The sequence below is a fragment of the Hakea prostrata genome, chromosome 1 (assembly GCF_041222555.1).
Source record: "Hakea prostrata isolate BN-2017 chromosome 1, UWA_Hpros_2, whole genome shotgun sequence".
NCBI lineage: Eukaryota > Viridiplantae > Streptophyta > Magnoliopsida > Proteales > Proteaceae > Hakea > Hakea prostrata.
In genome coordinates this window covers 7,700,345-7,724,636 of record NC_142600.1, presented here as the reverse complement: position 1 = coordinate 7,724,636, position 24,292 = coordinate 7,700,345, and the positions used below count along the sequence as shown (strand labels likewise).

The 24,292-nt window shown below is 37.0% G+C and overlaps 2 protein-coding genes and 1 long non-coding RNA gene across 3 annotated transcripts; 2 read left to right on the top strand and 1 right to left on the bottom strand.

The window, feature by feature from the left end:
• The first annotated feature begins 8,463 nt into the window (after positions 1–8,463).
• Positions 8,464–11,381, top strand: LOC149027120 (ABC transporter G family member 1-like). Its single transcript, XM_089159373.1, has one exon. The coding sequence runs from the start codon at positions 8,892–8,894 to the stop codon at positions 11,082–11,084; it is 2,193 nt and encodes a 730-aa protein (XP_089015499.1). The 5' UTR covers positions 8,464–8,891; the 3' UTR covers positions 11,085–11,381.
• Positions 11,382–19,096: 7,715 nt separating this feature from the next.
• LOC149027119 (FKBP-type peptidyl-prolyl cis-trans isomerase) lies at positions 19,097–20,721 on the top strand. Its single transcript, XM_089159355.1, has one exon. It carries the CDS (start codon positions 19,235–19,237, stop codon positions 19,880–19,882), a length of 648 nt encoding a protein of 215 aa, XP_089015481.1. The 5' UTR covers positions 19,097–19,234; the 3' UTR covers positions 19,883–20,721.
• A 538-nt stretch (positions 20,722–21,259) lies between these two features.
• Positions 21,260–23,939, bottom strand: LOC149027118 (uncharacterized). Its single transcript, XR_016174053.1, has 3 exons — positions 23,659–23,939; positions 23,398–23,471; positions 21,260–21,489 (listed from the first exon to the last, which is right to left on the bottom strand). It is a non-coding gene; the product is annotated as an uncharacterized LOC149027118 (long non-coding RNA).
• Positions 23,940–24,292: the final 353 nt, after the last annotated feature.

Genomic DNA, 24,292 nt, shown 5'->3' with positions numbered 1-24,292 from the left:
AGATTAAAATCATTCAAGCAGTTAGCTGTATCAATGATGAAATTGGGTTAGGTATTTACTGATATGTTTAGGTAAGTTTCAGACGAGTTCTATAATTGTCTTCTGGAAAGTTATTTGCTTCAAATTTGAAGCCTTGAGGAAGTAATGCAGCTAAAGGATCTAGAAAGAATCTGCAGTGGGAAACTGCTAACCATCCATGATCCATAACAGTAGTAGGAACTACATGACTCTCAAATGCAGATATTAGAAGCAGAAAAACTACAAGAAGGGAAGAGAGAAAGGATCACACCTGAACTTAGAGATGAACAGAATTAGGAGGAAGGAAATTGGATTTGGGATACCAATTCCATATTCACAACTCAACAGTTTCAAAACTAGTAATCTTAGTTCTTTGCTCAAATCATTCTATACTGATTTTTGCCATACTTTATTAATGAAGACCTTTTGAAATTCCTAACCAACTAACTGTAATAACTCATACACACTGAATAGAGTAAATAGACTCAAAATGGAGCTCTGTAGTTACTAATAGGTATCATAATCTAACTGATCATGTGTACTGCCTTCAACAAATTACAAGTAACATCCCCCCCACCCATGCCCAACCAAAAAAAAAAAAGAAAAGAAAGAGAAAAGGGCCTTCTAGACTTAAGTCGTTTCTATGTGAGATCAACTAATGCGATCAACTACATTAGGAAGAAAAAAAGAAAGGCAAAGTATGTGGTCTGAGGAAATTGGATAGTTAAAAGAGGACTTGTTCTTTGAGACAAGGTATGGCCTTTGTATATTAGGTTGGAAGTATCTGAGCGAGTGCAGCTGACGAAGGCTTGGAGGATGAGACATAGGTGGCTTGATGATTATTTGTTGCAAAGGAAAGAAGGTTCTCTGTATTTTATTTTGGCAGATGGAGTAACCGTTTCAGGATGTTCATTCCATTTAGCTTCTTGCAATGATCAATAGAAGAAATGTAAAGTTTGACGAAAGTCATTTGAGCCTAGATTGCTTTGGTACGTTATATGAAGAGCCTGCCTTTTTGTTACGTAATTGACAAAGTTGTGTCCTATATGTGAACAATATGCAAAATTTGAATTAAAAAAAGGAGATTTTTGCGCCCGCTGGGGGGGTGGTGTGTGTTGGTGTAACTAGGATGGTTTACAGTTGAAAAAGCCTAAGGTATGCATTTTTCTAATACAAATACATAGAACAAGTAAATAAAGAGATATTAAAAAAAATTTAGGGTAAGAAATGCTCCATATATGTCGTTGCATAATGATCCAGCATTCACATACAATAATGTTTCTGACTGTGGAGGTTTCCTTCATGAGGATAATGGGTCCTCTGACTGTTAGATTCATCAGAGATATGTAGTTTGAGGAAGGAAGAAGAGAAGAGAGCCAGCATGCCTAGCCAATTGAGCAGCCCAAGTTAAGGCCCATGTATTAGGTTTGATTCACTTGATGAGCCAGGCTTAACCCTTTTATTTGATATGTAAAGTACCCAATCTTTTTTTTTTTTTGGGGGGTGGGGGTGTGACATGAATGATTTTATCTTCTATTCTTTACTACTTTATTAGGTGGTGGCTACTATGTAGTTGCTTGTTTCTATTTTTGTCAGGTAGCTACAAGTTGGATTTTATTTTGTTTTCAGTTTCTATTTTAGATGTATGTAGAAATTAGTTCTTCCATGAGGCTGCTTTCTATTTTAGTGGATTCTACATTGTAAGGGATTCCTTCCACATGCATGGGGGAGACCCTAGTTGCTGTTTACTAATAAAAACAGAAAGGGGCTCTTACTACACCCCAAGACTTGGAACACAAAAAAAGGGTGGTTGGGTGGGTGGGAAGGGTGGGGGGTTGATGGGGGACTGGCTTGATGCGTGGTTTGCTGTGAACGACTGGTACAGTTGAGAGACCTTATCAGCTGGTGAGACCTATCAATTCCATAGTTGAGAGGTTTTGCTGTCCCTATTCTTCCTTCATTTCTTCATGCTTCTTGTGGTTGTTCCACATGCAACTGCAGCCCTATGCAGGCCATTACTTGGGTTATTTTTCATGTTTATTACTGTTTTCAAGTGGCCAGTACTCAGTTTTTTTGGTGTTTTCTTATTACTGTTTTACAGCTGCTGATCTCGAAATGTGGTTCACTGGTAAATGTTTTTGTTACATCCGGGTTTTGGGTTTCAAGGAGAAAGCCTTGTGGTTCTTATGTCCTTTTTTACTCGTGGGACTGTGGGAATATCTCATATGCCATATTGGTCCAGTTTTTGTGTTTCTTAAAAAAAAAGCTGATACTGCCTCCCTGTGATAGGGATTTTGGGGTATTCTTCGTTGTGGATGAATGCATATTGTTAGCTTCTAAATCCATACGTGGAAGTGAATTTAGTGGTTTCTTGTTCTGAGTTATACAGCCACTGGAATGAATGAATTTTTTCTTTCTCATATGATGATTTAACTCAGGGACTAATGTTTCTGATCGTATTTTGGTTCTCTTTTGCCTTGTGATGAGGATTTATAATGCTGTTTTTAAATCTTAAGTTGGTTTTTAACTTAATCCTTCGCCCGTGACTTGGATTGGAACCGAACTTTGAGAGGTTGAATTACTTCAGGAAACCTAACTTATTCTACTAGTTGGGCACTGAACTGAGTATTGGTGCAGAGAATGTCAGAGACTGTGCAGCTCGACAATTCTATTGTGGTTAGGATTCTGAATTCTACAAAATGATGTTAGATTTGTGTATACCAGAATGGCTGAGGTGTACAGAGTTGTTGCTTCTCAGATGACTTCAATAATGTTTGCACCTAGAATGAAGTTAAGATTGACCCTGAGCCTAAATTCTCAGCAGTGCTCTTTGGTCTTTGTGCTGTTACGTGAGTTGTTCATGATTCATATACTTTTGACAGTACCTGAATCAATCTGATGGCTCTTATCCGTGTTTCGTTGACATGAATGTGCATCTTTTCCTTGTTTTTTCTTACCAGAAACAACTGTGTAAGTACATGAGCATGTCATATGAACCACCTTCAATTGATGTGATAAATCTCACTTTTGGCTCCACCCGGCCACATCACATGGGACATATGGCCTGATTTATTCCTAGGGGCTGAACTGAGATTCAACATTTGAGAGGGGGCAAATAACGAGAGTTAAGAATAATCTCTTCGTCCGGGAAGCATTAAAACGTTTTTGCCATACACATTGTGTGGTGCATTGGGTCTCATTTTTGAATTATTTTATCAATTTATTGGGTGAGAACAAGATGTATTAAAAACATGGGTAAATTATTATGAGGACTAAAATATAAGTAATACAATTGCAGGTAAATTATTAAACATATATTGATAAAATTGTAAGAGTAGACTGTTAAAATTTAAAAACTTTAAATAATCAATGGATAGTGGGTTTCTTTTGTGGTTATTAAATTTAGGAGTAAATTGTTTTTCTAAAATAATATTTTTGCTAGTTAAGACTTAAAAAACGATTTTTTTTTCTTTCCCAAAGGGATCAAAAATTGAGGGAGAGAGTTAAGGATTCATGACTTAGTTTCTAATTGAGTTTTAGATTTTTTTTTTAAAATATGGTTTTAATTGTAATTTTTGGATAATGATTGAGGATGACCTTCCAACCCTTATCATTATCAAATAAGGGGTGAAGGTAGCGTTGAATATGGGAGCATGACCACTCCAAATATAATCAGATTCACTGAAGGCCACAAGGCCACTGGACCCAGGAATTAATGAGCAAGGATCGATGGGAAGATTAATTGTTGAAATTCATAGCCTATATGCTTCTCGAGGCCCTATCAGATTCGGTCATGTATGGCGTCAAAATAACATGGCTGCCCATTAACTATCTAAAATGGGCTAAATGGAAGAGAACTCTAGTCTTTTTCAATGACCCCGCAGAAAATTACAGACATCCTCAGAGAGGACCTTCTAATGAATGATGCTCTAGTTTGGGAGAGGCCGGCCCATGTGGAGCTCCGCTCATGTAACTCATTAGAGATATATCAACATCATACACGCAAGGATTAACAATCTTTCAATAAATGAGGATGGAAGGATCTGGACTCGGAGAGAAAAGAAATACCATTCAATGAGATTGACAATGCCATAAGATGCAGAGTCTCTGTAAATGAAGTCAACACATTCACATGAGGATTAATTAGCCACCACTCCAATAAGGAATTGATTCGAAACTTTCAAATAGAGTGTTCCCTTCCAAGTAAAGTATTTCTTTGATGGCCGTTAATTAATGCTTTGTATCCATAGGATGAGAAGGGGAGAAGTTTTCCACAAACAAAGAACGTGACATCTTTTATTTTCTGACCACGAAAATCAAACATCGCCTAACTTCCATCAGGATGTTACAGGGATGCCAAAAAAAACCCTCATGGGTTTAGCAGCTTCATAGATCTAGATGATGGTGTTACAGGAAATAGGGGTATACCTCACCATGAAATCATCTCTCTGGTGTTGTTGAACATATGTATATACCTAACATGTTATTAGTTATATTCGCTACCCGGCGAACCGGGCAAAATTTCTTTCCTTGTATATACCTAAACTGTTATTAGTTATATTTGTAACAGGTATGAATTGTTAGTGCTTCATAAAGCAAATACCTAGAGAACAAGTACCCAAGGAAATATTTAATGTGAAATTTACTCACTCTCATTATATGTAATATGTAAGGAGAGGTTTCTCTGAGCAATCAATTAGCAATGGAATGGTTTTGTATGATGAGACCGGGGAGGAATTATATCAACCCTCCCTCCTCTTTTCTTTTTTTTTTTTTAAAAATGAAAGTTCAGATAACCTTTCCGGCTGGGGAAGCACTAATGTTTTTCTGCCACACATATTGCGTGGACCCTTATAAGACCATTGGGTCTCATCTCTGAATTATTTTATTAAATTATTTTATTATATTAATGTATAGGCCCACATATACTTTATGGGGCCCACACATATTTGAAAAATATAGTTAAATTATTGATAATGATCTTTTTTTCGACAAAATATAGATAAATTAAAGCAACAATATATAAAAATAAAAAAATGACACATGACTTCAACTCTAAAAAATTAGATGCAAACAAAAAAAAATTTCAGTAGGAGATGCAAATCTATGGTAGTTAGTGACTTTACTAACTATATAGGATTTTTATTCCAATATAAAATCAAATGACAAAAACGTAATTATAAATAAAGAAACAAAAAATATAAAATTAAATAAAAAGAATAACAAAAAAATGAGAAAGAAAAAAAAGATAAATAAATTGAGAAAGATAAAGAGTACCTATTGTGGAGAAGATTTTTTTCCAAATTTTCCTTAAACCACGATTGTAGAGAGAGAAGATAATAAATAGGAAAGAAATAGGAGAAATGAGAGAAAATAGGGATTGAAGAGTTAATTTCTAATTAGGTATGATATTTTGAATATTTAATTAGATTTTTTTTCAAAATTTTCTTTAACCCATGTTTATAAAAAGAGAAGATAATAAATAGGAAAAAAAGATGAGAGAGAAGAGACGGGAGAATAAATAAGGACTGAGGAGTTACTTTTTAGTTAGTAATGACATTTATAACCATTATTTACATGTGGGAAGAGAAAAAACTAGAAACATTAAGGGCCTGTTTGGTTACATGAGTCTGGAGGTTTCAAATATCTAGGAATTTCAAATCTACAAAGTCATAATTTATAAAATTAACGGTTTGGTTAACCGAATATATGAAATCATCATTGACTTTGTGAATGCGCAAAGGTTTAGTGTTTTTATTGTAAGGATTTCACTCCATACCCATAAATCTACAGATTCACATTTTTAGTGTAAAAAGATGAATTTCTAGATTTCATAAATCTAGAGATTTTCACAACCAAACAGGTATAAATCTAGCATTTATGAATCCAGATATTTGAAATCTCTAGATTCATGAAACCAAATAGGCCCCTAATCAAAATTAATCGAAATTTTCAAAAAATAGGGGGCCATTAATGCAGATCAATGAAGAGCGAAATTCAAAATTACAAAATATCGCTGAAATTTAGGGGATATATTGTCAAAATATCTATATTTTGCTGATTTCTAGCAATTTTTAAGCAATTTCTCTTGCAATTCTGTAGCGGAATCTTCAGGGTCAATAGAAAATTTTACCAATTCTATTCCAATGATTCAAGATTTAAAAAACAATGTGCCAAATGTAAGGGATTCTGTAAGGGCCTGTTTGGTTACATGAATCCAGAGATTTCAAATCTATGGATTCATGAATCTGAGAATTATACCTGTTTGGTTGTAAAAATCTATAGATTCATGAAATCTAGAGATTCACCTTTTTACACTAAAAACGTGAATCTATAGATTTATGGGTAAGGGGTGAAATCCAACGATTTCAAAAAAGCTATACATTTGCACATTCACAAAAATCACGTCAATCAAATAGTTTTTTAGGATGAATCCACAGATTTAATTCCACAACCAAACATTTAATTTTATAAATTAGGACTCTATAGATTTGAAATCTATAGAATTGAAATCTCTAGATATTTGAAATTTCCAGACTCAATTAACCAAACAGGCCCTAATGGAATCTTCAAGGTTAACACGTAATTTTCAATTATGTCAGAAAGATTGAAGCGTCAGAAGGTAATATGTTAGATGTAGTTAAAAAGGAGAATTTATATGGAAGAGTTTATAGGAAATAATTCAAATTTTGGCATCAAATTTGGGTGGACACCAAATTTGAGCCCAAAATAACAAAAATACCCCCGAAATTGAGGGTTGAAATCTGCCGAAATTTTGGCCAAATCTCGGCGAGATTTCACTAGTTCGCTCAGCAGCGAACCGGCAAACCACGGCAAACTTTCGTTCTACGCTCACATACAGGGGGTTTTTTTTAGCCAACACATATAGGGGATAGAGATATCATTTCATTTTTTTGATTAAAAAAGAAGAAGGAATTTATTGAATTAAAGAACTTTCACAAGTAATGGCGTCAAGAGTACATGACTGACTGAACCACAGATTGAGAAATCCATCAACAAGGCCACTTTTGCCCAAGAATATATAACAGGTTTAGCATCTCTTGGAATATAGAAAAAATCACACGAAATCAATAGACTATTTAAGTCTAAATATTCTTGACAGTAAGTTAACTCTAGACAAATCTAGTTGATCAACTCTTTTTTTACAATTTGATTCTACAACGAATCTCTTGATTTCATGTGTGAGTGAGAGTAAGAGAGAGAGAGAGAGAGAAAGAAGACACAAAGGTGTTGATAAGCACTCTCTATGGTTAGCTAAGGCCTAAGAGAACCTGTTTCCCATACACATTACAGACAAAGATTGCTGTGAAGTCACCGTGCATATCTAGAGTCTGATTTCTTCCATTTAAAGCTCAGAGACCTCACTCTCTCTCTCACATTAAAAACCCCCTTATAGATCACAATCTTATATAGTCAAAATGCATGTGACATCCCCCCTTATTGGGTAAAACGGATCGTTTTTCCATGACATAATATGGCAGAATACCACACGCCACATCAACGGTGTCACTGAGGAATTTTATCATTCACATAATGGGCACATGAGAAAATTAAAAATAATATATATAACAAGCACCGAAGCACGTAATCAAAATAAAAAACAAAACAAAAAAAATGCCCAATTGCATTGTACGTCATGGGCCATGGCAAGCTTTTTTCTTTTGCCCCATAATATAAACATAGCTTATAGCTAGCTAAGCCCTCCTAGTTTGACCATATACACACTTTGCTCTTGTAATCTCTTGTTTGTTAGCTCTGAATTCGGTTCCTGTTTGCCCAACTATATTCATAACAACCAACTACGTATTTCTATCTAATCTACATTATAATAGTCAACTACACGACCACCGTTGGATTCGGATTTGACTCATGCCCACCTCATTGATGACCTTTCGATTTCTGACGGTGGAATTCTTGCCTTGCCTAGTTGCCTAGTTGCCTTGCCTCCTCTCATCAATGTTTGGAACCGAAAAGAGAAAAACTCATTTGGACTTTTATGTATTTTTTTCAAATGTCTTTTTATGGTCTGGTGTGCATGTGAAATTGGACATGCAGGAGTAAACCACCACCTTGGTCCACAGTAGATAAACAACATCCACACCTAATTCCATTAAACCCTAGATTTAAATAACAAGAAACCAATTTACTCAAGAAACCACGTGGCATGGCTTCTTCACTTACATTCTGCCACGTGTTGAATTAGAATGTTTTCGTGAAGAAAACGTCCATCAAACAATATTCTAGAGGGGAAACTAGCTAGGGTTTCTAAAGCTTCACCCAATCTCGATCTTGATACATGAAATATCGGTGCCGATATATTAATAAGTGTTCTGAGCTTGACACAGTGTTCGGGACACGCGTATATATATATATATATATATATATATATATATGTATGTAATCTAAAGGTTATAAATAGAAATAAGGCAGAGAAGAGATTCGTAAGGAGATCAGCTTTATTAGACTTCAAGGCTCCAAGCCTGTTGAAGAGAAAGAGAAAGAGAGAGAGAAGCGAGATTAATTGAAGAAAGTGTGTACAACTTCCCACCTACTCATCAGCAGCGCTGCAAATGTGGAGTTAACGGAGTTTCACTTCTTGTGCTTTGCTAGCTTCACATAAACACTCTTCACCACTTCCTAAACACTTCTTCAAACCCCAAACCCCACCCACCGTCAACTGTAAACCGTTATCTTTCGTCTCCTCTTTTTTTCTCACACACTTATTTCCTCTCCTTCCTTCTTATTACCCAATAAAAGTATAAAACCAGAAGCTCCATTTTCATTAACAATTTTAGTCCTTCAAGCTTCTTTCTTGATAACCCATTACGTTTCAGGACGATTTACAACTACCCATGGAGGTGGAAAGTTTATCTTGGGAACCAAACTCTGGCAGCGGCGTTTCATCTCCCACGCTGGGTGAGCTCTTGAAGCGAGTCGGAGACGTTCAAAATGGTAACGAAACTCCGATTCATCAGGTTCTTGAGATGAACGATGCTGGTGTTGTTGGCCTTCAACCCAGAGCCCTTCCTCTTCCTTTCGTTCTTTCCTTTGAGAATCTCACTTACAGCGTCAAGACTCCCCGGAAAATGAGTTTCCCATCCTGTTTTGGTCGTACCAGGAGTAAACTCGGAGCTGCAGGCGATCCAGTTCTGGACACTGACACCAGCAATTACTCCGCCAACACCAAGATTATCTTGAACGACATCTCCGGCCAAGCCAGGGACGGCGAGGTTCTAGCGGTTCTTGGAGCCAGTGGGTCAGGAAAATCGACGCTGATCGATGCTCTGGCGAATCGGATGGCTAAGGGAAGCTTGAAAGGCTCCGTCAAGTTGAACGGCGAACCTTTAGAATCTCGGCTTCTGAAGGTGATTTCTGCATATGTGATGCAAGACGACTTGCTCTTCCCGATGCTGACGGTGGAAGAGACGCTTATGTTCTCCGCCGAGTTCAGGCTGCCTCGTTCTCTGTCAAAATCGAAGAAGAAAGCTAGGGTTCAAGCTCTCATCGACCAGCTTGGTCTGAGAAACGCGGCGAGGACGGTGATCGGCGATGAAGGACACAGAGGTGTCTCAGGCGGAGAGCGCCGCCGTGTTTCGATCGGAACCGACATTATTCACGATCCCATCATCTTGTTCCTCGACGAACCCACTTCGGGTTTGGACTCAACGAGTGCTTACATGGTTGTGAAGGTTCTTCAGCGAATCGCTCAGAGCGGAAGTATTGTTATCATGTCAATACATCAGCCGAGTTACAGAATCATCGGCATTCTCGACCGTATGATCTTCTTATCGCGCGGTCAGACTGTCTACAGGGGCCCGCCTTCACTTCTTCCCCAATTCTTCGCTGAGTTCGGCCATCCGATTCCCGAGAAAGAGAATCGGACCGAGTTCGCTCTTGATCTGATTCGCGAACTCGAGGTTTCTCCCGCTGGTACCAAGGGTCTAGTCGAATTCCAGAAATCATGGCAGAGTTCGAAGACTCCGTCGAATCTCGATCCAGAACGACCGGATTTATCCCTGAAAGACGCCATTAGTGCAAGCATTTCAAGGGGAAAACTGGTCTCCGGCACCACCAGCGACGCCACTTCCAGAAAGGTTTCATCCTTCGTGAACCCACTCTGGGTTGAAATTGGGGTTCTGTCAAAGCGATCCATGAAGAACACCAAAAGAATGCCGGAGCTTTTAGGGATGCGTTTAGGAACGGTGATGGTGACTGGTTTCATCTTAGCTACTATTTTCTGGAATCTGGACAATTCGCCCAAAGGAGTTCAAGAACGATTAGGGTTTTTCGCCTTCGCGATGTCGACGACGTTCTACACCTGCGCTGATGCTCTCCCTGTTTTCTTACAAGAACGATACATCTTCATGAGGGAAACAGCTTACAACGCTTATCGGCGTTCCTCTTATGTCCTATCCAACTCCATCGTGGTTATACCGTCGCTGATCTTCCTGTCGGCGGCGTTTGCAGTGACGACTTTCTGGGCGGTGGGTTTAGCCGGAGGCGTAAAAGGGTTTTTCTTCTACTTCGGGATTATATTAGCGTCGTTCTGGGCAGGGAGCTCGTTTGTGACATTCTTATCAGGAGTGGTTTCGAATGTGATGCTGGGTTACACGGTGGTGGTGGCGATTTTAGCTTATTTTCTTCTGTTCAGTGGGTTCTTCATCACCAGAGATCGCATTCCTGACTACTGGATCTGGTTCCATTACTTGTCATTGGTGAAATACCCATATGAGGCAGTGTTGCAGAACGAGTTCCAGGACCCAACCAAGTGTTTCGTGAGAGGAGTTCAGATGTTCGACAACACGCCGCTGGAGGTGGCTCCGACGGCGACGAAGGTGATGCTGTTGCAGAGCTTGAGCAGCTCTCTGGGGATTAACATCACCAGCACCACCTGTGTGACGACGGGATCAGATATACTGGTGAAGCAGAGCATAACGGATCTAAGTAAGTGGAATTGCTTGTGGATAACCGTTGCTTGGGGTTTCTTCTTCAGAATTCTCTTTTACTTCTCACTCTTGTTGGGAAGCAAGAACAAAAGAAGATGATTTCCATCCATGCAGAGATCTTTGGCGGGAAAATCGGTTTTTTTTTCTTTTTTTTCCTTCTTTTTAAAATTCATGAAGAATATTTGGGTTAGGGTTTGTTTGTCAACTCACGGGTGGACTGGGTTGGCAAAGGTTGGTTCAGGTTAGATATGGACTTTTTTCACTATTTCACACCCTTCCGTCCTCCTTAATTTTTAATAATTCGGGTAATTTTAAATATTCGTTCAAGCTGTTTTGTGTTCATATGTTATTATTGTAAAATCTTGGTGTAATTTTTTATTTTCAAAGGACAAATCCTTGTTCACTATTTATATCTCCATTTTGTCTTTTCTATTTTTCACAAGCAACACTCGTGGGTTCTAGGTCTTTGTTGGCACAATAATTAGGAGAGGAGCCAGAGGTCAGGTAGTGATATTTTGCATGGAAGACAACGAATTTTTCATATTTCAAAAAATGTAGGGGGCCAAGTACTAATATTTTACACATGAAAAGAAAATTATAAACAAAATTTCAAAAAATTCGAAGAGAAAAAAAAATTAAGTTTTAAACAATTTTGGGGCCTCACCCCCAATGTAGGTCCATTTGTGATGATAACTACGCATAATAATCCAAATCCTCTTTGCTCAAGCAAGCCATCCTTCCATCCTTCCATCTTACCAACCTAGAGTGTGGGGGGATGGAGGACGACTTGCTTAGGTGTAGAGGATCTGGACTCTATGAATAAACAAACTATAATTATTTGTGTAAATTTTATTCAAAAAGACTCAGAAGAAAAAACTATCGTCTAGGAGAGAGAAGGATTTATAGTGAAGAGCAGGGGAGATCTCCATCAAACTTCAGATAGATTCAATTTCGAGGCCCTTGAAGCCAAGAAGTTTGTCAAAGAGTTAGCTACAAGTTGACAAGTTATAAAAAATAAACTTAAGATAGATTAAGGTAAAGTCCAATTCTAGATGCTAGAAGTTGTTAAGAATAATTGAATAGACCAATCAATTGCATTTGATCTTCTTTTTTTTTTTTTGAGAAACATGGCGAGAATATTATACAAATTATAAAAAATAAAAATTATAAAACAAATTATATATGGTAAAATTTTCTCATCTACCTCTATTCCTAGACAAATCTCTGTATATCAATCGGAAGAATCAACCGAAAGATACTCAACATCCAGATAAAACTCTTAAACCAACTGAACCATCACCGCTAAAATGTTAGCACGCCTATTAGTCTCGCGCATGTTGATCCATTGTTGATTAAGGTGATATATGTTAAACATTCCGGTGACACGTATGACATTATTGAAATTGTTAAGCTAACCATCATTAGACATTCAAGTAATATTAGAAAAAAGGCAATCTAATTATTTGACATAAAATTTTCTTTTGATAAAAATGCTCATAAATTTTTTTTTTTTTTTACAGGTGATCATTGCTTGATCTCATGCCTCCAACAGGAACCATTTGAGTGAATTTTGAATCTTTAGATGGATGGTAGAAAATTTCAAACACTTATGCATATAATAGGAGAGAAAGAATACATGCCAAGAGGCAGTTATTGCTACCCTTGACCCTTCTCTTTTCAGCACCTTATTTCTCTCTCTCTCTCTCTCTCTCTCTCTCTCTCTGTAATAATACTCGTATTAATTCCTCTCATCTTACATCTTTCTTCACAATCAATTTCAATAATATCATTTGTGATGTGATGGTTCCCGGATCTTTTATATAATTTGATCGGTTCAACAATATCCTATACATTAAATTAACATGGCTAACCTTCTACCAAAAAACATAAAATATATAACATGCCCAACTTTATGGCTCACCTAAACCATTTCAAGAATTAATTATTGAGAATAAAGGTTAAACCCATGCACTTGAATTCGTTGGATGCAAATCCTATATGGTATTAATTTGGTTGATTAAACTTGAGAATGAAAAATAATTAAGCACATGAAAACAATTAAAGACACGTTTGATTTTTTCTTTTCGGGTAACCAACATTTCATTGAGAAAGAGCCAAAGGAGTGGCTGAACAAACATGTACAAGCCACTTAATGGAGATAGGTCATTCAATTGGGCTAACAATATTGAATGTCTTCCTAGATAGGAGATCTGCAATATCATTGGATCGCCTAGAAATATGATGGATTCTACAGTCCAAAAACTGCAGTGCCAAGAATTGGATATCATGTAAAATGGGTAAGAGGAAAGGAGGGGCAGGGTGATCCTGTGTTACAAGCATATCAACTAACTGCTTACAATCAAATTCAACGTACCCAAGTGTGTTCTATCCCTTCGCCAAGTGCCTCCAATAGTCCCGCCCTCATCGCTAGTGCCTTAGCCTCCAATGCCGACGAACATAGTTATGCAGTGTTTCTTGCTTTAATAGGAAAATTCTTGTTCAATATTTATATGTCTAATATTCTTTTTTCTTGCTTTACCCGTGGTCACCCCAATTCATCGGCTCACCACCTCTTTACCACATTGCCCTTTTACCCTTCACCTCTACTTGTGGGACCCCTCACAACCTTTCATCCAGTCTATCCCATCATACCCTCACAGATAACAAATCCTCCACACCCTCATTGCACTCTGGGCTCTCTAGGGATACTATAATCTTGTCACCTACTCATCCCAACCACCAATGCACGAAGAAGCCATGCAACGCTTGCAACAAGTGAAAACTGAATTCTCCCCTCCCTCCCCGCTAAACCCTTTGGTGAGCCACCAATTCTTATAAGGTGAGAAACCCTATTGCCAAGTCAGATTAAACACAAAGTGAACGAATCCTCTTACTCTAATCCAAAACGATCAAGGATTGGTGGTCTAGCATGCAACCATAATCATCAGGTAGTCTTTGACTTTGACCAAGGAACATGCTATTAGGATTCTCTAATCACCGAAGCACAAGCCTTCCGCATGGACTCTCTCTTGCTCTTAATTTCCAAATCTCTCACGTCCATGTGAAAAGTAACAACCAAGCGCTAGTGCTCTCTATTATCAATCCAACATCCCGTTGCAGCTGGAAAATTTTCCAATTAATCAATGATATTCTTAGGTTAGCGACATCTCTCATCGAATGCTCCTTCTCACATGTGCCCCATGGAGCGAATTTTGCCGTAGATGAGCTAGCCAAATCAGTAACATTATCTCTAGATTGGTTTGTGTATCAACATTTCTCTCCCCCCTCTTTTTATCTTGGATCTTACACTTTGACTCCCTAACGTGTAAGATTCCATGTGGTTTTATTTTGAATCAATAAAATTATTTTTCCTCCCAAAAGAAATATTCATTTTTCATTTTTCATAACCAACATTCATAGGTTCTAGACCTTTGGCTCTATAATTATACATAAACATAATGTAAATGCATAATATATGGCTTGTTTTAACTAATAAATGGTTTTACCCAAAAAAAAACCTTATACAATCCAATTATTTGACCCTACTCTTTTTGACAAAAAATTCTGTATGTTAAAGCGGTTAAAGACCCAACTCCTTAGGGGAGGTCTTGGGTTAGCACCCACTCGACGACATTAATATAAAACTCCCCCCTAACGAAGTAAATCGTGGTGCCAAGCTGGCTGGATGAACCTCAGTTCCAAAAAAAAAAAAAAAAAGAATTTTATGTTTCAAAATCAATGGTAAGTAACATACACACTTCTGCTTATCAAAAAAAAAAAGAAAACCTTTAAAAACTTCTGTATATGGAAGAGAAGAGAAAGAATACATGGCAGAGGCAAGCTGTTTTTTCTACGGTGTCCCTTTCTTTCTTAATCAATTCATATCTCATTTGTTTCTTATAGAACCCATACGCTCGTATTAATTCCCCTCATCTTACATCTTTTGTTACCATATATCAATTTCAATATATCTATAGTTGTTGTGATGTGATGGTTCTTGATCTTTCATATCATTTGATCACTTTGTTGGTTCAAAAATATCTTACAGACAAAAGATGCCTCACCTAAACCATTTGACACAACAATTATTGAGAATAAAGGTTAAAACCCATGCATCTGAATCTATGTATGATTCAAACCCCATATGGTATTAATTTTAATCAAACTTTAGAATGAAAAAACAAATAATTAATTAATTAAGCACGCCAAAAACCATTTGATATTCGATCAAGTGTTTCTGTTTCAAGAAACACCATAAATAATTTTGGGTGTTACTAGGAAGTAAAATACTTTTATAGGCGTTTGATAAAACATGCTTATGAAAAGTAAAAATAATATTTGGATAACTCAAAAACAAACAAAACTTTCATTCTCACAACACTATCTTGTGTATTTTTTTTAATAATTCAAATCATAATCAACTCCCTTAGAATGCTTTTCAATTACAATATCTTGTAGGCAAATAGAAGCTAAACAACTCCTGATCTATCTCAGTCACTCATCAATGAAGTTTCTATTGAAAAATTATGATCACACATGCGTTTGCATGATCTTTTTTATATACATCACATCCATGGTTATCAAAAATTGTAGAACTCATAGTTGGCCTTGAGATGCATTTAATAAAAAGATGGTTTTCTTGGCTAGACACCAAACCCCTCATCCAGTTGGTTACCAGTCACCATCACCTCCACAATTGAAGAGTGAAGATGGAAATATGTATATTTTGTTGATGCTGTTAGGGATAATGGTTTACCAAAAAACTGGTTCAAACAATTAAGAAATTGAAATCCATTGGATTTGAGTGATGAAGGTAATTAAGAAACCCATTTGCTTTAAACCAGTAGTAGTTGAAATCCAAATTCTTGTTTTGTACCCAACCACAGACAGATTCTTGGAAGAATAAAATGATAAACTTGATTGTCTACTTGCAGCTGGAATTATTTTTCTTCTCATTGATAAACATGAAATGGAAATCTAACTTGAACTACTAATTAACAGAAAAGAAGAGTTGGAGTACTAAGAACAAAAATATACATTGATCGATGGGACCCTATGGTTATTGATCAATCCTACCAACTATGGTGCATGAGGAAGATGAAAGCGACTCTAATTAATTATGAGAAGATCAAAATGGGCATATCAACTTCCAATGTCTCTAGTCAATTCTAAACTTTAAGTTTTTGGCGAGATTGAAGTGTTTCCAGCAGTCCTTCCACACTTTAAAGTATTATTATTTGGCTTCAAATCTTTCGTTGTCATTAAATAATCAACAACTCTCATCTAGTTGATCTAGAAGATAAGTTGTGTATATGCATACCTTACATGTTAACAAAAATATTCTGATATGTGTAGGGGTCTCTTGCCAGCAGTCAGGAGTAACAGGTTGGAGCATTGGGATATGCAAAGACGGACATCTACAGTCGGTCAATTTTAGAAGGCGGGAATCTAGCGGGATATTGAATACTAAGCTTTCTGGCCTACAGTTAAGCTATTACCGAGGCCGATAACAGAGAAGTGGTTTCTAGAGGAGCTATCAAGGATAATGGAATTAGTTGAAACAACAAAATTTGTGAAATATGTTGACTTCCCTAACCCAATGCTCCTTTTGCATTTTGAAAACTATACATATTTTGCAGCTACACAACTGGCCTTGATGGTTGTACTAATATTTCACGAACAATATGTAGGTGCTATCAGCAGTAACTTGCCTTTAATTAAAAAAAAAAAAAAAAAAAAACTTTCGTTATCATATATATATATATATATATAAAACCATTAACCTAGATAATAATTTTTCTTAAAGAAAACACAACTACGAGATAGAAGCCAAACAAGCAATTGAACATGTACAAGACGAAGAGCCCAACTTATTGGTTTCTTGCAAATGTCTTTGTCCACAAGAAAAAACCATGGGATATGATTTAAAACCTCTCTACATCATTCTCTGCATTAAAATGTGACTTTTCACACGTTAAAACTCTACCCTTCGTGTGAACCCGACAACTTAACTCAATTTCAATGTAAATTAAATGTTAGGATTAGAGCAATCAATCACACATGATACACACAATCGAATAGAAAACAAAGAAAGAAAAGGAAATATGGATTTTACCCTGGTTCACCTCAATATGAGGCTACGTCCAGCATTAGGTTTTTTTCATTATATTCAATCTTCTGTTACAAGAGAATATATATAAGCGCTTAAAAACCCTAAGTCAAAGCTATTCATGGGGCCAAGCCCAAACTGTAAAGAAACTCTCAGTCCCACAAAAACATGGACTCTCTACAAGCTACAGGACCCTGTGTCCGTCGGCAACACAATGTGAAGCGCGAATGAGCTATTCTCAACATTAAATAATAATTATATATACACATATAATATAAGGTGTCATGCATCTAATAGAATTCACTCTATTATGTCTAACACTAGATTAGATCAACTTAATATGAAAATGACTAAGGTTCAATTCAATTTATTTCATCAACACATACTAATCAAATACCTAATACTAGACGCTCTACGTTTAAGTTTGATGAGTTCCAACAAACAAAAAAAGAAAAACCTAAGTTTGTTAAAAGCACATTCCAAAACACCCCTTCCGAAAAAAGAAGGAAAAAAAAGCCCAACTTTAATGTGTAGCCATAATTAATTTCCCAACACATAACTTCCTTTCTTGTGCTTCTGTCAATTTTAAGAAGAATAAGAAGTTATTTTCAAACCCACTCAATGCCGCACAAGTAACAACAAAAGTCAACGTAAGTGAGATTTCTCTTGTTGACACATCACAAACCGAAATAAATTCCAACTGTTTATTAATTGCTTTGATTTTGTTTATTGCATGCTCATGGTTCACACATCACAAACTGAAATGAAACCCAACTGTTTACTTATTGTTTTGATTTTGTTTAAATAGCAGAGCCCATTAGATATCTGATTTAGCGAAACTTTGTTTTGATTTATTGGGAAATCTGACTTTGATCGATCATAATTTGTTTAGGCCCTGGTTGGTTATCTGAATCCAAAGATTTCAAGTCGCTAGATTCATGAATTGAAGATTTATACCTATGTAGTTGTAAAACAACATTGAATTCATGAAATTTAGAAATTCTAAGCTATTCTTGGATATTGGGTGAAATCCATGGGTTCCGCTATAAATATAAAATTGATGATATTTGTGGTTTCATGCAGAATAACACAACGGAACTCTATGAACTTTGATGGATTTGAGGCTAACCAAAAAGTTAATTTTTTAAACTATAAATCTATAGATTTGAAATCCCTGAATTCATGTAACCAAACATGCCCTTAAGATTTGACATTTGTCAATAGCGACACGAAATTAACCAGACAAACTTTAAACCAAATTGAATAACCAATAGATTAGAGAACGGAAGCAAAAATTAACACCCGAGTTTTGACACCACGGGACACAGGCTTAGTTAAGAAAGTTCATGTTGTTGTCATATTGGTATGTTTTATCTGACCATTCAATTTGTACAACTAACATGAATGGTTGTGATTGCACGATCAAGACAAGATAGGACCTATCTATAGACATTGTCGAGATGGCCTAAAAATAAAGGGAAAATTACTTGATTAGCTAGTTTAAGTTATCATTTACAAAAGTAACCACTCAAAGTTTCACTTAACAAAACTAGCTAAAACTGAGTTTGGATTTACAAAATTAACCAAAATAGTGATTTTTCATCTATTTGAACATTTTTACCCCTAAAATTAATCATACCAAGGATAAATGTCCAAATGAAATAAAAAATTAGTGATTTTTTCCTTTTGAACAAAATAGTGATTTTTCCTTTTTAATGTAGTTAATTTTAGGGGTTAAAAATGTTAAAGGAATGAAAAATTAATATTTTTACTAGTTTTGTAAATCCAAACTTAGTTTTAGTTGTTAAATAAAATATTGAGTGGTTATTTTTGTAAAAGAAAACCTAAAAATGGTTAATCATGTAATTTTCCCATTTAAATACACCATCTACGAGCTATCTTCTAAACTTTGTAAATATTTATGACGGAGTGTATTTTGTGAGGCTTTATGACAAAGAGTGGAAAAAGTCTTAAACGGTAGGTGGAGACGGAAAAACGAGTCGAGCGCGTTGTATCGGAATACGTATCGGGAAGCTTTAAACTTTGTTTGGATAAGATTTTGATCTGAGAGGCTCTCGAGAACCTCTGAAGTCCGAAGTGAACTCAGGAAGAAGGAAGAGAAAGAGGAGCAGAAATCAAAATGATAACTGCATCAATATCATCATCAACAAACCCATTTTTTTCTCCACCTGCTACATCTTTTTCTTCTGTAATCTCCCCAAGACTACTGAGAATTCCATGGCAACCGAAGCATCTCTTATTATCTTCTTCTTCTTCCTCGACAGCCGCAAGAGCCGTCGATCCAGAGACGAACGCTTCCTCCGACACCACAGAAACGACACCCTCCTCCTCTGCAGAAGATGATGGAGATAGCTTTGAAAACAGAATCGCACGGATGAGAATCAAGTATCGAAGCGGGACTGGCAAGAAAGCCGAGGTTAGGAAAAGTAAGAAATCGTCGTCGTCCTCGTCCAAGAGCAAGAAAGGTGGAGTATTCTTGCCGCCGGTGCCTTTGAAGGAGGCGGTTTCGGAGGGCATGAAGGTTGATTTCGGTTTCTCCCCATACACTGAGCGGCTTAATGGGAGATTGGCAGGTTTGGGGTTGGTGGCTTTACTGTTGGTGGAATTGGGTTCCGGCAAGAGTCTCATCAGTTACCATACGCCGGCGGTGCTCTTCATTCAGGTCTACTCCATTGCTGCTGCGTCGGCGCTGTATGTGAAGTATCACAAGGAGAAGATCAGCATTTGGCCTCAGGGGTCTTCTTCATCGTCTAAAAACTCTTCATGATTAGTCTGTCATTATTGTAATCACTGCTACTGATATTTAATTTTCTCCTGTTAAGATGTTCTTTCATTAATTCCCTATTTACTACTGTTTCTGGAATACTTGTTGAAAGTTATTTATGAAAATCTGATGGTAGACATTGCACTGGATTCTGGGTTTTGCTTCTCTCACGATCATCATCATCCAAACAATGGAAGCTTCTCATAAGAGTGCAAAGCCAAGTGGGTTGGAGTGATAGACAAATCCGGGCAAGGGCAATGTTCTAATGGGTCAGAGTAAAGCGTCTCAGACATTAAATTATAAATGGTCTTGTTAACATTTTCAATCCAAAGAATGTCTTGCATCTTAGAATAATGGTTCAGAATGCATTCGCAGAACACAACCCAGAGGATTGAAATCCCAGATCAAAATGTTCGTGCAGCATACGAATTTGCTGAAATAATTGGGCCTTGACTATGTCATATCTGGTTCTACATTTCCTTGTAGATTATCTTCAATGCTAATCATCCTCTCAACATTCAAATCACCCAAATCAATGTCATTCCATTGGATAGTAATTAGGTTTATTGCTGAAACTTCTAAAACCACCCAATGTTCAAATCATCCAGAGATTATTTTTATACACAGAAGGTTGGGAAACTTTCCTTTCCATTAACTTTTCTCATCTTCGACATTCCACCCATATATCTTCAAGTACTACAGATAGGATGACAAGCACGGTGGCTACCAAGTCACCATAGGAAGCACACTTCAACTTTTCCTCATCCGTTGCTTCACTGAGCAGCTGGGTTTCTACTTGCAATGTACGTTAGTTAGCCTAGCAAAATGTTAAAAATAAGCAAACGGGTAAAGAAAACAAGTTAGCAACCAAAATTGTATTCATGATGCTCGTGTTGGAAAAGCATTAACAGCAAGATTTGCGACTCCATGCGCAACAGCATCTTCAGGTTCAGACATGTAAAGTCAGGCATGTAAAGGGTGGAAGATGAAGCCTGCAAAACAAATGCATGATGCACAGTAGTAAATTGGACAATCAGGACGACCAAATAAAGCACTCCAGAAACATGCAACGGAAATAAGTGAGATGCATTCAGAAGCAACAGAATTTCTGCATACCTTTGTGTCTAGCTGCATCTCCCCGCTGTTGTCTGTGATAACCCGCATCTCCCCGCTGTTGTCTGTGATAACCCATCACCATGTTCTTTAACCGTTGTCATATTCCTCCAATCCCTCCAAATCTTTTTATTCAGTTCCATTGTTGTTGGCAAGACAGCTGCAATGCCTAGGACCTGAGTAATGTATGCAATCGGCACAAGACATGCATCTCACAGCCTCAAACTGCATCTTCTACACATGGAGATCTGTGGAGAGACGATCTATGTAAATATATCTGTGCAGGCTTTAAAAGTGGGTATACAATAAAACTCGTAATATACCAGGATTTCATTAAATTGGCAACATATACACATCCAGAACACATCTGTCATCTGTTCAAGTAGGGAACCGTCTCTTACAGCTTGAGGAACAAGACATGTTTCCCTGAAGTAACTGCTGTGCAGACTGCGAAAGCATGCTTGAGAGATTTGTTCTTTCTTGTTTCATCTGATAATCTGGCAGAAGAAATAAAATACAAAACCACTCAATGTAACAGAAATCATTGGAGTTGGAAAACAAATTTGTAATGAAATGAAAGTTATAAATCAGTGAGGACCAAAAATATTTTTTCAAAAGCAAATTCTAAAAAATGCTGGTGCTGTGAATAGATAAATGATAGGAACAACAACTACGATGATGATGAAATAAAATCGTATCTCAACTAAATAAGATCGACTACATGGATCCTTCCTCTCCAATCAGTTCTATTCAAGATCATGCATCATACAAAGGGTACACTATATGCATGTCTCAACACTTTTCCTTAGGTAATTTTAGGTCTCCCCTGGCTCTTTTAGCTCAAAAGCCCTCCGTTGAACATGCTTATGCTCACCTCAAATGACTTTCTTATATCTTATCATATTACTCCTCTACCAACTCTAATATGATGATTCATTGCTTTATCTCTCCTAATTTTGCCACTCATCCATTTCAATGTATTCATTTCCACTACACTGAGTTTGAAAAATGCATAATCCAGTCAACTAAATCAGATCTACATATTACGCATGAATTTTAAATACAAAAATATTTGAACCTTTTTGCTAGATTAGAACCCAAGCCCCTGTGCCCCCAGCTCATACATCTAAAATCAGCCCAGAGAAAGTAAGCCAAGTCCTATAATGTAGCTTTCAACATCAATGACTATGCATGCCAGTATGTAGATGGCTTAAGTGAATACAAGGGAGAATTGCCACATCCCCTTTCTATATGGCATGAACAAGGTACAAACTCCAGAGAGCCTAATGCAACCATGGATTCGAAACTTTGATTCTTAATTGCCAAATCCAGTAAAGTGCTAACTAATTAAATGTGTAACAGCTATTCTGCAATTCATCTCAACAATTATCTCAAGTGTTCAAAGAGGAGTGCAAAACCAAAAACAAACAAGACCCTTCTAATTAGGTAGACAAGGAAGGAAACAGCAGAAGGAACTACCAATTAAAGAAGAGGGACAAACAAAGGACTAACAAAAATAATGGAAGGAGTTGAATAAGAAAGACAGTATGGGCAAGTTAGCAAACAAGATGCTTTCAACATAATAGAAAACCAGCACCAGTGTTCTTGGTTTCAGTTGATGTAATGCAATCAATACTCAACCAACAAAACTTAAACTCTACGAGAAGACCAACAACCCATAGGTTTATTAAACCTCCAAATCAAACTCCGAAAAATATCACAGAACATGTCTTGATGTCTACAATCAACCCCAGTCATCTGGGGTTTCAATCTCACAATATAGGAGCTCACAGAGAGTAGGTGCTGGGTTCTCACTTCCCAGTCACCCTTATGGTAACAACAGTTGCAATGTGGAGATGAAAGGACTAGGGGTAGGGAAACCAGATCTCACTGTATCTTCAACAAGCCTCTAGGATATGAGCTCCAGGAGTTAAAGTTGGCTCTAGTATGTATGCAAATCCTCTCCCCCCGAGGTTTACACTAAAATATCCTCCTAATTAATGGTAATTTGGGGTTTCAAAAAAATTTAACAGCAAAGATATAACTTAACTGACAAAGTTAACAGAAGGGAAGAATTTGTCACCTTTGCCGGGTAAAGAGCCTAAGAGGAGAGGCAATTGTCATTATTCAACTAAGATGGAAGGTAAGTGACAACAGGAAATAACAGCTTAAAACTGGAGAGTTAAAGAAAGCTCACAGTTTTAATAAGAATTGTCTGAATGGGAGCTCAACGAGTATGTAAAGAAAAAAAAAATAATATATATATAACTTTATGCCCACCATATCAAAATTCATAAAAGAGAGCAAAGGGTTGAAAAAAATATAGAAATTAAGAAAGACTACAAACATGCAAATACAGAATGTCAGAATCCTTAATATAAACCAGAAATCAGACAGGCAAATACCTCAAGAATATTGGTGCCCATTTCAGCTATACCATAAGTGCTGCTTGACCTTGTTTCGTCATCCCGTTAACACCCTGATTCAGTAAAAACCATCAGACGTCGTCAAGCGAACTATTAAAACAATTAAATAGAACAACAATTTTACCCACCCAGTTGCAGAGAAGCACTACTCTTTTCAATCGCAACAAATAAATTATACAAAAATGTTTATAGATAAAGTAATAGCTCAGAACCCTAGATCAGTTCATTCCCAAAACTTACCCTCTACGGTCGAAGTGGCGCTCTGGCAACCAGCCTTCACTGGAAACCGTAGAATTTCTTGCCGCAGTTTTAAAGATTAGAAGACGAAGATGATAAGAGCAAAAATGACGGAACAAAACAAAATAGATAAACTTCGATATGACGAATCTGTGTTACAGGAAGAACCCATATCAAGAATTTAATGATTAGAAGAAAGATTCACCGACAACCAACTTATGAACTTGCTAGCTAAACAAAGAGGAAGAAGGGTGAGAAAATAAAGAGAGAAACTTGGCAGGAGAGCGAAGGAATGAATGGTGTGAGCAAAACCGAACTGACTTTACGAAAGAGCTCCGGTTTTAGGTATCGGGATTGGTTCAACCGGATTGTCCAACCCGGCTGAACATAGATACATCATACACATAAAAACGAAAGAATAAGAAGCCCTTAGTTGGGCCCCAAATATAGGGGCAAAAAATGACTATCATGCCCTATGGTTATAAACCTAACTTCACACTGAAGAGGTCATGGATTCAACCCTTGTCTTCTTTTTTTTTTTTTTTTTTTTTTTTTTTCCGATAAATAGACTTTTCATTCATACTAACCCAGAGACACTTGAGCTTAAACATCAAAATCTTTCAGCCAGGAGTGGATA